Genomic DNA, 18,426 nt, shown 5'->3' with positions numbered 1-18,426 from the left:
TCAAACCAGTAAGTAACTGTATAGATTTATGTTATTGTTTATATTAAATAATTATACATAGTAAAGCAAAATAACACAAAGCAAACTACTACTAGAAAGGAAAATTGTACTACATGCAGTAATAGGCAATTACCCATTCAGCAAAGCAGAATAAAAAGCACAGCTGAATAAAAGGAAGATATAAGCATTTACTTCATGCTCCGTCACAAACTTGATCATACAGTTACTGCAGAATAAAGTGAAGCTGCTTTCCTTGATGTCAACATTTAAACACAATGTTCGCTGTTTGCAAAGGGTCAGGCCACAGAAAAGACTTGGCTTTGGAACTGTATTACAGCTTAAATGGAGGACAAGTCAGAAATTTTCAACATAAATACCATTTAACACTCATAGGGGATACATGAAAATGTTCAGCAGGAAGATGCAGCAAGTAAATCAGATCCACATTTCCCAAGGGAAACAAAAAGAAGAGCGCACAAGAGCAAGCAAAGCTACACCGGTGTTCAATTACTCACAGAAGATAAGCATAGGAGATAAATAAATAAGGAATGCAGGAAGAATCAACTAGATATAAGGAATAAGAGACAAGCATTTTATTTAGATTTTCAGTGGACAGCTTTTCAAAAATTACTTTAAAATCATTTATTTTGCTATCATGAAATTACCAATTCAACAATTATACAGAGAAAGGTCACAAGAAAAACAAGCCTGCCTGCCTGACAGCCCCACCTGGCAATAAAACAAGCTGTGAAACAAACACAGCTTTCCAACATTATTCCTACAGCATACGGACTACAAAGAAAAAAAATTTCAAAGGCAGTAGAAAGTGGGTAAGATGTTACAAGTGAATTGGTTGACATTCTTTTCTGTCTACTATATATCTATTCTAGTGAGCAAATACTATTTGAATGAGAGAATTTCTGAACTATGAATAATAATGTACTGCAGTCAAAAATATTTCCTGAATGTGCTCCTTTTCAGCAACAGCTAACGTGAGACTGGAACTAAATGTACTCATGAAAGGGTAGACGAGCTATTTTGTTCCAGCCTTGCCACAAACATTCATCGTGAGTAATATTTACAGCGCTTTTTGATTTTCCTTGACAGAGTTAGCTAACAACTGCAAATGCACATCCGGACATTTCACAAGTATCTGATCCAGACAAACAATATTTATGAGTGTTCCGATTAAGTAATTAAGAAAATATGAGCAACCCAAACTATGAAAAAGATTTTTCCAACTTTGTCTCTACAAAGCAACAAGAAGAAGACAAAGTTAGACTTGAAAATACCTGATGGCCAGCTGGACCCAAACAGAGTATGAAGAAAAACATCTCTGACAGCTACAACTCTTCTCTCTCAATGCATATTAGAAGATGGATTTGCATTTTAAACATCTTCCTAGCTTATATCCATATTGCCACAATAGTGATTCAGGATAATAAATAGGGGTTTTAACACTAAGTTGTAATTAGAGAAGACAACCACTGCTATACTGATTCATGAGCTTTTACTGGTTTTGAGCTGAGTAATACAGGTGCCTTCAGGAGCAATAGAGTATCTTTTCCACCTTAAAGAATTCCTGCTCCTCAGACTCCTCCCATAACAACAAAGTGAGGGATTACTCCCTCACTAACTCCTTCCAGTCAACCCTTCCTATTTGATTTCCTACTGTATTTCCATTTAAACCTCACCAAGACAGCTGGATCGTACTTTGATAGCTAGTCATGTAAAATACCATGTAATAACATACATCAAAATATTCCTTCAGTTAAAAGTGCCAGAGAACTCAGCTGTTTAAGCTATGTGAGCCTCTGAACAGCTTGCCCTGAGATGTGGCAGATGCCCTGTCCTTGGAGACACTAAAGGTCAGGCTGGACAGGAATCCGAGCAATCTGACTGAGCTGTCGGTGTCTCTGATCACTGCAGGGGAGTTGGGCTAGATGACCTTTAAGGCTCCCTTCCAATTCTAACAATTCTACAACTCTATGACCTTGCAATTCAGATGAAAACAACCAATTCACAACAGGTTAAGTGTCCTACAATAGTAAGGAAATATTCCAACTGATTCAGAAAGGATTCTAACACTGGAGACATCAGCTGAAACATGAGTCAATCTGAAGGCCAGTAACAAGCAGAAGATCCCAGCTCCAGTCCTGCTTGACATCTTTATTCTGCAGTACAGATTGTTTTTGAGTGCATCTTCAGTAAATATGCTGACAACACAAATCTGTGTGGAGCGGCTGACTGCCACCAGAGTGACACAAAGCCATCCAGGGGTCCCTGACAGGCTGAGGAGATGGGCTGACAAAAATCTCATTTAGTTAAAAAAGAAGAAGAGTACTGTCCTGCACCTGGGCAGGAACAACCTCACAGACTAGGACATACAGAAGGGCAGGACCTGGGGATCCAAATGGACACCAAGGCTGTGGTGTTTCCTCCCTGGACATCTTCAAAAGTCACCCAGACATGGTGATGGATGATAAGGAACTTGCTCTCAGTTTGCTCACTTGAGCAGGGGCTTGACTACATGACCTCTAGAGGTCCCTTCCAACCTTAACGTTTCTATGATTCTCTTGATTTCCTCTTTTATGGCGTAGGGTATGTACACTTTAAAGACTGTCTTTCTTTTCCTTATTAGAATGATAGTGTCATCCTCCCGTGCTCTCTACTTGACTAACAAAAGTGTGAAGTATGATCATACTAACATCGGAATCTCCTCAAATCACCAGAATTGCTTCTTATTTAGATACTGATCAATTGAGAGCCTCAATCAAACAAACAAACAAACAAACCCCAACACATTCTAAGGACAAAATCAAAACACATTTTAGAAACACACGTGAAATGTCCTTATAATATATATTAGAGGTCCTACCTGTATGAAATACTAACATCAGATGTACAACTGCAGTAAAAGTAAGAGGCATGTGGAAAGAAGAGGGCAAAAAATGAAGGGAAATGAAAGGTTGGTAAAGTAGAAATACAGAGGTCAGGAGTATAGAAGACAAAGGGAAAGACTGTAAGGAGTTCCAGTAATTATGATATTTTAATTAACAGTGATAAAGTTATAGCTGATTTGCCACAGCTTAGTAAACTTCTGCCCCCAAAAACAAAGTGACAGTTTGGACAAACAGAAGCTTAAAAATGAACAACTGCAAAGGGAAAACTGGAAACAACGCACCATGTGAGGCAGACAAAGAAAGATTATACTCCTACCTATAAACTTTCCCAGATCTAGCAGACAGTGTCACATTGACTAAACATTAATTTTAAGGAAACAGGGAAGATGTTACCAGATGGAGGCAAGCGACAAGGGTTTTTTTTTCCCAATATATTACAAAACAGCCACTTTGCTGAAGATGGTGGAGAAGGTGCTTACTATTACTATTCCTATCTAGGGATATAGAAACATGAACATACTGATTACACTCTGCAAATACTGAGGGGTGGGAAACACTAACCGGTGTTAACAGTGGGGCTCCAAATACAATGTCTGCAACTGAAACTCTATGGGAATTATCAGCTTATATTTGGTATTCTTCTTACCTGTCAGAATACCACACTCTGGTATGCATTACAGAAATTCCTACAGTTTGGTGGGGTTTTTTCCTTCCACAAAGACAACTGTTGCCGCTTTTCATAAAAATGCTACATTACTACGACTGAAAACAAGATCAAGGCAAGTCTGCATTCAAGATATAAAACGCAATCAAGACATCATGGAAATATGCTGGCCCTCTACTGGATTCACTCTACACTGCAAACTGTAGTTACTACACTCAAACACCAGCAGTGACAGCTATAAAGATATTCCTTTCACAAAAATGGAAATTTATAGTAATACTGTGCTGTAAAGTACAGGTGTGATGCAAGAAGGAATTAGGAGACTAGGTATGAGAAACTGAACCATGAAAGTGAAAAATACATTTAAAAACAGAAGTAGAAATGTGACATGGAAAGATAGTTGGATGGTATTTTCAAGAAGGTAATGACCTATTTGAAAGACTGAAAGAATGGACCTTCCAAAACTACGCATATGCAGAGAAACTACTTCAAATATGCTTTCCTCTTACCTGAAAGATTTCCATCAATTTCATCTGGCTGTAGACTAGAAACGCTGCTAGAATCCATTCCTTGCTGGAGATCCAAAATTTTCCTTCGTAGTTGTTCTATGTCACTCTCCTTACTATCCAGCTGCATCTGTAGCTCATTCCTGTATGTTGACTCTTCTGCTAGTTGCTGTATTTATATACACATACATTGTCACCATGGTATCAAAAATAAGGAAGAAAAGTATTTAAAAGCAAGACCTTACTAGTTCTTTTTTCATGAAAATCTCTCAACACTTTTGATAGCATTGACATAAGTTATTATTGTAAAAGTGTTCCTAAAGTCTAGGAAAAAAGATTATGATGAAAGATACAGCAATGCATTGAAATAGAAAATGTTAATAGAACTTTCACCAACAAATTTAATCTTCCAGAGAAAAAACATGTGAATACTGTACTACACAATATTCAGCTTTCATAATGTACCAGTCACATTCACGGTTACCAACTGGGAATGGGGAAATGAATGAAAACAAACACAGCTGCACTAAAATTCTGCAGTCTAATACATCAGCAACAGAACTCCTTTTCACTAGTGCAAAAGGAGCTGCATGTTTTCCCTGGGCAGAGAACTTCATAATGTAACAAAAATGAAGGGTTTTTTTTACCGCTTGCATTTCATTAACCTCCTTCTGGTATTTCACCACCATCTGATTGTATTTCTCTTTTTCTTGATTAAGCTCCAATTGTAGTTTTCGGTTTTCCTTCTCTTTCTTCCTCAAATCCTGCATGCTTGCTTTCTTTCTATCTATTTTAAAATCTTTTCTATTCATTATCTCAGCCAGTTTGTTGACAGCCTGTCACAAGAAAGAGAAGATAAGTCAGAAAAGTAACACATGAGAGCAAGTATCACATAAAGCTTCCAAGCTTATCTAGTTAGAGGATGTGCAAGTCCTTGTGATCTAAGAACAGACTGGGAGAGGTGTACTTCAATGAATCATTGTAATTAATTCCAAAACTGAAAACATATTTTCAGTTTAGTATTTAGTTTAGTATTCATATTTTCATTTTAGTCTGGGGAAAAAGGAGGGGAGACCTTATTGCCCTCTTCCAGTACCTGAAAGGTGCTTACAGTAAGAGTGGGGCAAGTCTCTTCTCACTAGTGACAAGTGACAGGACGAGGGGAAATGGCCTCAAGTTGCACCAGGGCAAGTTTAGGTTGGATATTAGGAAGAACTTCTTTACAGAAAGGGTAGTTAGGTACTGGAATAAGCTCCCCAGGGAGGTGGTTGGATCGCCATCCCTGGATGTGTTTAAGAGCCGTTTGGATGTGGTGCTCAGGGATATGATTTAGCAGAGGGTTGTTAGAGTTAGTGTACTATGGTTAGGCTGTGGTTGGACTTGATGATCTTTGAAGTCTTTTCCAACATGGGTAATTCTATGATTCCATGATTCTATATCCCTGTGGGTACATTAAAATGTGTACCTCAGTTACTGTATTTCTCACACTGACACCCAATTCAAATAGCCAAAATGGTGATAAGTGCTCGAAAAAGACAAACCCCTGCCCCATTCCAACTTCACCAATCATCTCCATCTGTCTTTAGAAAGTACTGATTTCCCAAAACCACAGAAATGCTGTTGGTACAGAAAAATTTATCTCTAGTCCCTGAAAAATGCTTCACAATACTGGCATTCACAAGCCAGTATAAGTGGTCCTTACTCACACTAGTAATAATCGCAAAAAGCGCTCATAATCAATTTTACTTAAACTCTAAACATCAGGAATACGTACTACACATCATGATTAGCGTGAAATTAACAGAAATCTCCATCACTACGAGCTAGTTGCACAAAAAAAAAAACCCAAAACAAGCTGAAATATATCTGGTATGCAACATTGTTTTTACTTTATCCAGTTACATAAAAGTTATACCTGTGTCTTCAGAGTTCTCTCAGTGCTGATACTCTTCTCATATTGCATTCTAATATTGTTTATTTCTTCCTCTTTTTTCAGCTTGTATTCTGTTAAAGTAAGATTCAACTTTGAGATTTTAGGACAAGGTAAGCATCCCTAAGCTTAAGCGCATAAAACTGTACCATTCTAATTTCCCCTTATTCCTATTGCTTCACCTAAATTATGATGTTACTGATCTGTGACAGAAACAAACACTTCATTAAGTACACTGCACGCAACATGAAATGAGTGAAAAACCACTTTTCCTTAATAATTTTCATGCACTTGAGGTACAGCTGGCAGAAAGGTGTTGGACAGACAGGCTGAAGAAGAGCTGTACCATGCAGGCATTCCTGGTAATGCCTGCAGGAACCTGTATTTTAACTTGCTTTAAAATCTGAGGGAAATAGGTGTAGTGGCTCACTTATTCCTGCCTGCTGAAGCTGAGGTTTTAATTGTTCTCAACAATGAAAAGGCAGCGAATGGGAATGGAAAAAATACAGTAGAGAGTGGCAATTCACATGCAATTTCAACATGACACGTTTTCCATCAAGTCACTCCACCACTATGGAAGACATATAGGAATACTTTTCCAGTGTCCAATTTTCATTTGCACATGTACTTCACATTCATTTGTGCTTCATTCCAGGTGCTTTAAAACTCCAAACATGACATACCTTCTTCCTGTTTCTTCATTTTTTCACTGATCTCTGAATTTTCTTTTGTTACTAAATCCACATCTTTGGTTAACGTGCTGTTAGTTTCTTCCAGCTAAATGAAAACAAATACATTTAAAGACAAAGATCTTGCCATATTTGTAAGATCATTTTCTTCAATATCCTTAATCTGTAACAGCCTTTTACTTGGAATGTCTTCAAGGGTCCATTAAAAAAAAATTGCTTCCCTTTCAAAACTGAACTGTAAAAATGGTACATTCCTTCTAAGCTGCCTTGACATAGCAGAAGGTCCGAGAATACAGCTGGTCTCACTAAGTGTCTTTTGAAAAATCCTCTTTAATTGAAAATACTCTAGAGCACACAATTAAAAACTAATCAAAAATAGATAGCACTCATTGAATATGGTGGTTCACGATTAATTTTGTGGCACTTCAGGAAAAAAAAAGTACCCAGAGACCAGATCCAAACGCTGCAGAAAGAAAAGCAGCAGACAGATGATAGAATCCCAGCATTCAAGGCTGGAGAAGATTCAGTGAAACGGTTGCTAAATAACTGATGTTTATGGTGAAAAACAAGTATAAATCAGTACAAAAAAAACCTCTAAATTTTGTCTGAGTCAAAGTATATAGAGGTAAATCATTAAACAGGATTGGGAGAAAAAGCTGTAAAGAAAAACCATTATGCTTTAACACACAATCAAGATCACTTGGCTAGCTACCGAACAAGTAAACATTAAAAACAATATCAGAGTATTTGAAACCAGGAAGAACACTGAGCAGAAGGTGCTTTTTCTATGCCTGGGTGACACAGCCTGAACATTTTTAAGGAACTTTTCCACTTTTGAGAGTCAGAGCATTTCAGAGGGCACAGACTGTTGGTGTAATTAACATTATTATCATTGCCTTCATATAGAGTTCTAATGTGTGGCAACACTAACAGATAACTTTCAGTAATTGATCCAAGATGAGCCGTTACAGTCACTTTTCCACTTGCAGGATTCTTAAGAGAATCCGTATACATGATGTCAAATGAGAAAACAGCGATAAAATAGCAATGCTAGATATAGACATAGATATAGATGGATTGCTCTTTGAAAACTCTCAGTTAACGACATTTATAAGCACACTTAATACTCAACAGCTATGCTACAGAGTATCTTTAAAAACAGCAAGGGGAGAAGGGGCTCTTTTAAATAAATAGTTTAGCAGAGGGAAAGATCTCAAGATTTCCATGTATATATAAATATTTTTAAGATTAAGCAGTTTCACAGTAAGATTCTACAGTACACCATCAAAACCAGATTTTCAGAAACAATTATATATATTGAGCAATGACAGGAAGTGGCTGGAAAACGCTTAATAACTGAATTATAGACATTGGCTTGATGTACATACAGTATGAGCTCATCCCAGATTCTCACCGTCTACATTCTTTTGTTAGTTCAGATGATGGGATTTAAATGTTTTAACTGTCTGAGCTCAAAACTCAGATATTTAAATAATCACTAATTATGCCCACAGGACTCTACAAATTAAAATAAAAAGATTTTCCTTTTGGCTTGGCGGACATATTTAGTTATTAATTAGTCATATCATTTACCCTTCTTATGATGCTGTCCTTATCTGTCATTTCTTGCCTATGTCGTGATGCTGCTTTTTTGCTCTCCTGACTCAATTCAAAATACTGCTCTTCAAGAAGTGCCCGTGCCAACTGTTCCGACTCAGCTTTGGTTTCAGCTAAATCCAGCTGCGTAGTGAGTGTTTCTCTGTAAAAAAAGACATTAAGATTTTGCTTTCCTTTGCAAAGCGTTCTGTATTTTCAGCAAAAACAAACAAACAGACTCAAATTATACCATTCAGTCAGTTATCATTATCTTAGCTACAACAAGAATTAGATTTTAAAACAATGCTCTGTGTGTTTGTTATATTTTGATGAATAAAAAAAACCTACGTCAGCTTACTATAATTCAACTACAATTTCAGTCATCTAGAAAACACCAACCCTTTGGAAATCAAATTTCAAGTTATCCTGTCTTCGAGGAATAAGAAATTTGAATGTCACGTACAGTGGGGTCCATCAAAAGGTACTCAGTCCTACCAATGTTAGCTGATACTTCACACAGGATTACAGCTCGCGTGCTCTCAACTATTTGAGAAATAAAACCACATTTCTGAAAACGTAACGTGGTTCTAAGGAGGTTTTGGCACAAAGAGTTGCAAATTCTGTCTACTGCTCGACAGGCAGTTCAGCATGCAAGCCAAACCATCTTGCTCTTGCTTGGTGTACAGGCGGGGCACCCATATGCCCTTGCAAGGAAACCTATGTCAAGCCAGTCTAGCACCCAGGAGTGAAATGTACCCAGCAATATGTGACATCGCTCACGATGTGGGAGGAAAATAAAGGTGGTAATCCATAAAAACAGGTGATGGAAGGACAGAAAGAAGTCTCCCCTTCTCTCTGTTTTCTTTTTGTTTGTTTGCTTCTTTTTAAGTTGTATACTATTCGACAACTTTGTGTAGATCTATATTGTACTCTTATATTTACTACCACGTCGTTTCTTTCTTCCTTTCTTATCTGATCAAACTGCAAAACTTCAACTGCAAAAACATTCACCCTTCAGATTGCTTAGAAATGATAATGCTCAAGCACAATGAGGAAAACTGTGTCATGTGTATGAGACTAAATCCCCTTCCCCAGAATAAATAGATATTAATTAAATTAATAAATTGAAAAAAAACACCCTTAGGATTATTCTTTCCACATTTGCTTACTTTGAAGAAAGCGTAACACAACTAACAAAATGTTGAATTAACAGAACTGGTTTGGTTTTAAGTAATCGGGGTGTGCTGAAGTCAGAATTTCAAGTATTTTCATTATCTTTTCCTTCAGTTATTCTCTTGGAGATGGAAACACATGAAGTACTAATGAGGATGGTGTAGTAATCAAATCGAAGCAGTTCCACAAACAAAAGTACAATAAATAGAGACTGGAATATTTTTTGCCAAAATTTTACATCCTCCGAAATTCTCAGAAGTCAGCACTCTTCTTCCAGCCATTACGCTTCAAACCCGTACAAATATGAACTGCCATATTTGTCTGTCAGCGCAGGCAATCTCGTGTGTATTTGCCACCTCACAGGGTGTTACAGAACAGTTCTGAAGACTGCCTGGTTTCAAAAGAATTAAATATTTTACATCTGATTAAAATCTTCAGAAGTGAAAACCTTCTTATGGAAAAACTTAGGCCTATTTGACAAGAACAACGGGCATACTTCTCATTTTGCAATTCCTGCATTTTTCTTTGAGTTTCTTTATTCTTTTCATCAATTTCTTCCTTCAGTTCCTTAACCTGAGTTTTGTAAAGTGTCTGTAAAAGAAAGCATAAAAATATTATTATTATTATTCAAATTCCTATACTACGATTCTTCACGGTTTTGGTACCTTGTTGGTTTTAATCTGCCAAACCAACAAACGCCAGTACTGCCATTAATAATAATTCTCTCCACCACTTCTGCCCAGTATGCTCCCTTCCTGTTACTCTCGTGTTGGGAAATGATGTGATTGGGTTAGTTTTCAGTTTTCTAGTGTGGCTTTCTATGTGACCGTACAAACACATCCATTGACAAAATGGAAGGCTGGTGCTGGGACAAGCAGCCTTCTTGGAGACAACAGCACCAAGCATCCCCTTTCAACATCACTGCCTCAAAATGTCAGTCAAACTGAAACCTAATCCTATCCTACACTTCCATCTGTTGTATTCTGTTTGTATCCATGCTCCTAGACCGCAGATTTTCTATATAGATTGATTTTGCCTAAACTAATAAAACAGAGGTCTTGTCTATGTAAACAACTTTTGTTCTTAATCACTGTATTAACATCATTAATTCCTTAAGTTAAAATTTGATCTTCTAAGTAAAAGTACTTCGGCCAAGTTTTCAGACTGCACTAACAATATATTGTTTAGACTGTAGGCTCATGGGAAAAAAACAGTAAAACACCACACATTGGATTTCCTTATTGCCAGTATGCTATGGAGAAACGCACAAAAACCTAGAATGTACTATAAAAGCACAGTGACGTGCACTGTTGTAAACACCAACTGTTTTTTACTGCTCCTCCAAGGAAGAACTGAATTTAAAAAGTACTTCTGGAAGTAAAACACATTCGTGTGCAGTCACAAATTATTTAAAGTTCTGGGCATTAGTGAAGTTCTCATCTTACTGTTTCTGTTCACAGAAATAGAACACACCAGACTCAATCCATGAAATGCACATATTGGCTCCATGGGCTATACAATAAGGCTCTTCCATACTCTTTGGGGACTCAGGTGCAGAGATGTTATCTTTATATGAAGATGAGGGGAAAGTGCCAAATACTACCAGATCTATGGTTTTTAAATATATTTCTAGTAGATCAATCACACAGAATATATTCCAGTAAATATTAAGAGTTTGAGCTTCCTATGAAATTTGCATGTCAGAAAAATCTCTCTCTCAAGATAATGAAAGCAACTACTCCACTGAACAATTAAGATAATTGAGTTATTCATTACAACATAACAGAAGATTTGACAAGCAAGCAACTAAAAGGGAACACATAAAACAGACTGCAACAACATATCAACGTTCACTAATTGTTCATTTTTGTGTTTCAAGTAGATTTTGTGAATTGCTGATTTATGTCAGGTTATTTCTGTTTACATTTTTAAAACATTAAGTATGCCTCACTATTCAAACTATTCAAATTCACACAAAAACGTGGCATTCAAAATTCTTCGCAAGGCTTACCGAAAAATACTGCTCCGCTTCAAGCTGATCCTGAAGCTCACGCATTTGACCTTCATTTCCTCTGTACTGCCTTTGAAGGAAAAAAAAAAAGGAAACTGTTTAGGAAGCCAGCTAATAACCAATAGCAAAGGCCAGTCCCTACCAGAACAGCAGCCTAAAATAATTTCATATTTGTGTACACATTATTTCAAAGATGAAGATTTTGCTTCATCCTACCATTGTGATTTAGTTACATTCTTTATTCTAACTGAATGATGAAGGCTTTAGCTATGTGTGCTAGGAGAAAAGTAGTATGCTAAACAGAGAAATGTCGAGGGTTGAGTTTTACTTTCAGCTGAAAGAAGCTATGATAGAAAGCATGATTAATAAGAAGCATCTTCAGATAGATTAAGTGCTGTGAAAAACAGGATATCGGGTGGATAAAGAGGAAAAATTGTTGACTTTGGTGCAGTAAGTCCCATACAATTAAATAAGTACCATCACATTTGATCCTTAAAAAAGTCAAATCTCAAAAAGAGCATCTATGCCAAGAATTACTCAGTATCACAGCTCATAACAAAAATATTCCAACACTGAAGGCTACATATAGAAATGATAACATGCAGCTAAAAATACTCTTTGTTTAGGAAAAAATGCCTATGCATCACAGAACATCTTTCATTAATAGGAATGAGCAAAACAGCACGTGTATAATTAAACAATTTTTTCCACTTTACCTCAGATTTTCACTTACTTAGCAAGTTGAGCCAACTCAACTTCCAGTAATCTTTTTGCTTCCAGTAATGTATTGATTTCTTGTTTCAGCTGCTTCTCAGAACCCTTCAAGTTATCTGCTTCAAAAGCCTGTGCCTTTAATTCATTTTGTGCCATTATTCGTTTATTCGTCTCTTGCTCTAGCTGAAGTGACAGATTCTTTACCTAAAGGTGAAATTATTTTAGTTTAGAAGTGTCTGCTGAACAGCCAGTTGTACATGGTTGAATGTTTAATTTATGGATTACTTGTCAAACAGTACTGCCTAAATGCTACACATGGTATCATATATGAAAACATCCTTAATTTCCAAGTATTTCAGTCCAATTATCTTATTTCTCACTGTAACTATCCCTTCTTATTTTCTTATTTGCACAGAAAATTCTTAGCAATGAATGTTCTACTTACTTCATCCTCCAGTCTTTCCTTTTGCTGAAGAAGGTGTTCCAGTTTCTGCTGAGATTGCTTCAGGTCAAAGTCTAGCATGGAACACTGTTTTTCAGCCTGAACTATTCGATTCTCTGCCTTTTCTCTTGCTGCCCTTTCTTCCTTCACTTTTTTTTCCATTTCTAAACAAGATATAGGAAAGAAAAACAATGGAAATGAATATGTATCATCTGAAAGAATCTTTTTATAAACACCATCTTAAATACCCAAATGTTTTTCAGACCTTTCTGTTCAGCTATTCAGACTCTTCTGACATTAGATGAACAAGTTAGAGCATAAAAATCCAAAATGAAGGCTCTTAAGTGACCACTATGAAATGCTATAAACAAAGTTTACTTTCCAAGAATGCATAGTACAGGGAAAGAAAGGCTATGCTACCATTCAGATAAGGTTCATGAAAAGTTAGAAACTGGATTCCAACAACCCTCACAAAGACCTTATAGTCAACTGTGACAACATGAAACCTCTCTCATTCATGGACATATATGCATACAAAAAACTCTTTGGACTCTTTAAACACTTTAGACAACCTAACAGAACGGTCAAGATCGGTCTTGATAATAATTTATTTCAATTCCAGTTAACATTAGCCAGCATTATAGGATTCAATGGCATTTTAGAAGCCAAGGAAAGTTCTGAATTGCAAAAGCAGTAAGTTATTCAGAACATTAAAAAGCAGCACACTTTCTTACCATGCAGGTATCACGTTAAAGAAAATCTTTTAGAATTCATCATTTTCATTATGTTTTGTAATTTTCATCTGTCTTCTTGTTTTCATATCAGTGACAAAACACTGTGTAAGAGTACCACATCATAAGACCATGTAATTAAAATACTATTACTTATCCATCCAAAACTTGCAAACTAGACTTACCACACATTGCAACTGATTTTGCCTCCTCTATTGACTGATGTTTGTCAGTTAATCGAGCTTTAGTCACTTTGTGTTCATTTACTTCCTGTTCTAGGCGGTCTTGTAAAGACTTGAGTTTGTAGTTCAAATCTATCTCCAAATTATTCTTTTCCTAAAGATAAGGGAAAAAAAGAGCTATAATAGTTCTATAGTATCTGAGGGAATACTTCCTCCTTTTTCTTTTTTAGTGCTATCTTGCTATGAAGGAATTATCGGTGTTCCACGCTTATAAAGAAAGCCAACAGACAAAAACTGTACTCCATGCTCTGGAGAAAACTTCATTAGTTTTATTTATTACTGTGTAAATTTGTACCATAATGAAAATTCTCAACTTGTGTGATTAGCAGTCACCTAAATTGGAAACATCTAACTATCCCACCAACATTGGAGCAGAAAGGAATTTTTATTACCTTCACCTGCGTGCAGTTATGTTATTTCGTTATTAGGAGCCCCAGCTCCTAACAGTAACTCACAAAAAAAAAGCACAGCAGATGGGCACTGAGAGACAGGACTTGTCTTTCTGTCACTACTTCCTGTATTTCCTAGTGAGAAAGATCACTTCTTACAGCTTTCCACATAAGCAATTATCTCTCTACTTTATTTGGATAGGTGACACAGTAATGCAACTCTTTATCTGACATCAAAACAGAGAAATAACTATGCAACCTAACTGAAAAAAAATGGTGTAGGATTTACTTTTATTCTTCCTTATTAGTTTCTCTACTTTGGGGCAAGGACCAGAGATGATAAGGGAACTGCTGTTCTCTGGGAAGGAAGGAAAAACTCAAATGGCTCAGCTCTAGGTTGACTAAAAAGGCCCAGAACGGATCCTGCCAAATTAAAATCCAGTAAAAACCAGAAATTTAAATCACAGGTTTTACAAATTGCAATTTGAGGATTTTTAGGCAGTGAGTTTCTGCAGAGGAGGTAATGCAAACAGAACAAAACATTACTTGCTATTGGCAGGTCTGGATCCTCGACTGACTCATGGCAAACATGAATTATACTCCCAAAGCTACAAGTGAGAACCATTTAAGGACTTGAAAGACTTATCACTCTTATGTGAATATAAGTTAGCCTGTCTTTTTAACACAGACTGATTTACAGCAAGGACATAATAACAGATGTTGCTAATTTCAAAATACGATCAAAGCTGTTGAAGAACATTAGCCTCAACATCATCTTACCATACCTTTTCTGTATGATTAAGCCTATCTTGTGCTTGTTTTCTTTCTGCTTCCACTCTTTCAAGATTATTTTTAAGGTTTTTTAATTCTTCTTGCAAAGTTGTAATCCGAACTGTCAAAAAATAAGTATTATTCAGTATTTGTTAGTAAACTTAAACTGATAATCTTGTCAACCTTCACTGACTTCTGGGACCATTAAACACTTCCAACTTCTTCATATATACAAACACTACACATTATAAAGGAAACTGACCTCAGTAGTTACACCCTTAGAAGCAGTTCCAAGAGAAAAAAACAAAAGTCACATGCAAAACTTGGTGTCCGCATTCCATCACTCCCAATAGCTATTTTGCAAAATTAACATTCATTAATTCTGCTTGCGGAGAGCAACAAATGCCTTTCCTAATGTTACATCCAGTAATGCGTAAATAAGGCATATTAACAAAACCAAGCTCATATGGATACACAGGTGTCAATGCAGTATGTATTCACCTAACTGACTAGAGCCATTTTCCATGAATAGATGAACTATTTCTTCTCCTCAGCATCTACCACAACACCCTGGGTGGCATCACAGTTTATATACTGAATACCAATTAATAGTATGCATTTCTAGTCTGTAGATTTCACACTAGCTTCTTTAAAATAAGCACATACTTGAAAAAATATTTGCATTGCTTTGTATTACACTTAATACCTTAGATACAGGAAACGCAATATACAACCTCAGTTCAATTCCATCTGGCTACAGTGCAGAATGTTTCACTTAATTTGTAAGTACAGTAAGAAGGGTGTAAGATGGTCGAGCAGAACGTCTTCCTGAATTTTATCTTTCTGCATTCATTTGAAATGTGCTTTTAAAACAGCCACGTCAGTGTTTGAAATACACAGAAGCTATTCACATATATACCAGCAAACATCTTATTATATATACCTTATCACTATACCTTTCAGAATAGAGATCCCTTCCCTGCAAACCCCTGAGTTAGATGAAGTCAAAAAACACATTTAAAAGTGCACAGAAGTCTTCAGCTATTTCGCACTTCCCGCTTGCAATTAATAACAGGCTGCACCAGACCACACTGCATAATTTCAGAGGAAATGCACACTAATTAAACTGAAGCAGCTTTTTCATACTCGAAGCACAGTGACTAGACAACAAGACTCTTGGTACTTCTTAACATCCACCAGAGAAAGAAAAAGTTGATCTTATAAAACTAAAACACCCAAAAGTCCTCAGCACCTCTCTCCGGTCTACACAAGTAAGCAAAAGATTGTGCCTCATGGGAAATGATTCTCAATGCTGTCAACAGGTGGATTAAAAAGGCAAGTTAGGAAGCAGGCTCTGACAGCCCAGTCACAAGCAGTCATGAAGCAACATTATCTGAACAGTCTAGTACTAAGAATCACAAGGATAAATGGTAATAAGATCCAAGCATCCAGTTCTGTATTCCTAACTATGCTTTTCATCTTACTTATGAAGTAACACAGGAACATAAGGAGAAAAACATTAATTTAACAATAAACTAAAAATGTGTGCCAACTTGGCTGCTGCGCCAAGATGCTAAAATGCAGTGTTGGGTCTTCGCTAGCACTACCAGCTTATCATATTCTTTTACTGGTAATGTACTTTTTGCCTCATAATCAGCGGTTTCCCTAAGAATCTTCTTTTTGACATTTTCCCTTGCAAGAGCCACTCAGACACAATCAAAAATTCATGAATTAATGAAATGCACAAATGCGCTTTCCCCTTCTTCATGTAATTGTACTTTATAAGCAGGCTTACAACTTCTAATTATAGAGAAAATTTACCCTGTAGTTCTCCAATCATTTCTGATCCATGACTTCTGTCCCTTCGTTCTGATTCCAAAGCTGCTTGCAGTTGATAATAATCTTTCTCCACCTGCAGTTTTGCGCTTTCCAGAACTCTGCACCTTTCCTGCAGTTCTCTATTCAGTGATTCTACTTGACTTAATGACTTGCTCATTTCTGTGTTACCCTTTCTCAGTCTTACTGCTGTTTCTGATTCTGTCCGTAGCAAATCATTGGCTTCTTCTAGCTGTTAAAAGAAAAATAAAAGAAGATTCTCAAACATGGAAATTTATTTATTGGGAAAAATTTTGTTGTATATGAATGCATAATGCTGCTCCTCAGATTTTAGAAATGAAGAAAGCAAACAAACAACATACTTGTTTTTGTAACTGTGTTATCTTCTCATTCGTAATTTGTGAATGCTGGTTGATTTTTTTCAAGTCTTCCATTTGATCTTTTAACGTAGACACTAAAGAGAAATTACACCATTAATAAAGCAGATTAGCAAAATTCTTTAGGTTTTATACAAACACATTTGAACATACCCGTCCACTGACATTTAAGTTTTTTGTTAGCCTTTTTTGTATCATAGAGTCATAGAATGGCCTGGGTTGAAAAGGACCACAATGATCATCCAGTTTCAACCCCCCTGCTATGTGCAGGGTCACCAGACCAGGCTGCCCAGAGCCACATCCAGCCTGGCCTTGAATGCCTCCAGGGATGGGGCATCCACAACCTCCTTGGGCAACCTGTTCCAGTGCGTCACCACCCTCTGTGTGAAAAACTTACTCCTAATATCTAACCTAAACCTCCCCTACTTCAGTTTAAAACCACTCCCCCTTGTTCTATCACTGTCCACCCTCATAAACAGTCGTACATTTTTAGATCAAATTCCATGCCTGCAGAATAACAACATGCTGTAGAAAACAAAATTTGAAAATAAGGCAAAAATAACTTCTTGTTAAGAGTCAAGAAAAAGCACTGAAAATGTGTGTTCCTTACTTTAAAGGATTCCTTTCAAAGTTCTGTAGCACTTAAGATGTTAACACTGTAAATTATTACACACCATCTACCTCATCTGTTGCAATGTTTGGACTATGTGACATACCTTCATTCTCCACATTCCGTCTCTTTTCACTCTCTTGTTCAATTTTTCTTTGGTAGTCATTTATCTTATGCTGCAGTGCCATCTTTTCCTTCTCAATCTGGGAAACTGTTAACTCTAGGTTCTTTCTTTGATTTCCCTAAAATTAAATCCATTGGAGTTTACATTTGAATGAATGATACCTAAACAAGTATCTCTGCAAATAATTAGTCAAGGAAACTGACACATCATTTTCAATGGATTCATTTTGGGCTCCCTTGAAAAAGTTTTAATTTAAACTGAAAAACAACTTGAGCTGTTGAAGTACTATCCATACTCTTCATCCAACTAAGAATGCTTCAGTGAGGAAATACCTTACCTCTTCATCCAGTTCCTTCATTATCTTGTCTAGCGTGATGTTTGAAGACCTAAAAATGAAATGATTAATGAGGATATATTACATTTTTCCAGTTACAAAGTTTTCAATCATCACTAAAGCGCTGCATTTTGGCTAATTCCATTTTCTTGTAGGTATTTAAAAAGCAAAGAAAACACTGAATCACCGAAAATGGCTCATCAAATATCTCAATTTATCAACTTCGCTGCAGATTATATACAGAAAACTATAGGTGTGATATTTTGTCCCTAAACCTGAAATGTAAAGACAGTAAATACAGAGAGTATCTTCAAATTGGAATATTCTGATGAACTACTAAGACTACCTCTAGTTTTGAGCTTCCCAGATAACTAATATGTTTAT

General features: G+C 36.5%; 1 protein-coding gene across 6 annotated transcripts in view; it reads right to left on the bottom strand.

The window, feature by feature from the left end:
• ROCK1 (Rho associated coiled-coil containing protein kinase 1) overlaps window positions 1-18,426 on the bottom strand; it is a 73,331-nt gene that overhangs the window by 9,687 nt on the left and 45,218 nt on the right. For 3 of the 6 annotated variants that reach the window (XM_072329125.1, XM_072329122.1, XM_072329123.1), the window contains exons 13-27: window positions 18,046-18,094; window positions 17,691-17,826; window positions 16,960-17,051; window positions 16,583-16,829; window positions 14,776-14,882; window positions 13,545-13,695; window positions 12,632-12,792; window positions 12,206-12,390; window positions 11,473-11,542; window positions 9,958-10,052; window positions 8,286-8,451; window positions 6,687-6,780; window positions 5,989-6,077; window positions 4,721-4,909; window positions 4,077-4,242 (exon numbers count right to left, since the gene is read on the bottom strand). In XM_072329125.1, the coding sequence (XP_072185226.1) occupies window positions 4,077-4,242; window positions 4,721-4,909; window positions 5,989-6,077; window positions 6,687-6,780; window positions 8,286-8,451; window positions 9,958-10,052; window positions 11,473-11,542; window positions 12,206-12,390; window positions 12,632-12,792; window positions 13,545-13,695; window positions 14,776-14,882; window positions 16,583-16,829; window positions 16,960-17,051; window positions 17,691-17,826; window positions 18,046-18,094 (1,997 nt within the window). Of the gene's footprint in view, window positions 1-515; window positions 565-2,134; window positions 2,909-4,076; window positions 4,243-4,720; window positions 4,910-5,988; window positions 6,078-6,686; window positions 6,781-8,285; window positions 8,452-9,957; window positions 10,053-11,472; window positions 11,543-12,205; window positions 12,391-12,631; window positions 12,793-13,544; window positions 13,696-14,775; window positions 14,883-16,582; window positions 16,830-16,959; window positions 17,052-17,690; window positions 17,827-18,045; window positions 18,095-18,426 lie in introns of those variants that run through there. The other 3 variants (XR_011902835.1, XR_011902836.1, XM_072329124.1) reach the window with 3 other exon arrangements.

This window comes from Excalfactoria chinensis, chromosome 2, assembly GCF_039878825.1.
Source record: "Excalfactoria chinensis isolate bCotChi1 chromosome 2, bCotChi1.hap2, whole genome shotgun sequence".
NCBI classification, from domain to species: Eukaryota; Metazoa; Chordata; class Aves; order Galliformes; family Phasianidae; genus Excalfactoria; species Excalfactoria chinensis.
The sequence above is the reverse complement of the archived record's forward strand: the minus strand, read 5'-3'. Positions and strand labels throughout refer to the sequence as shown.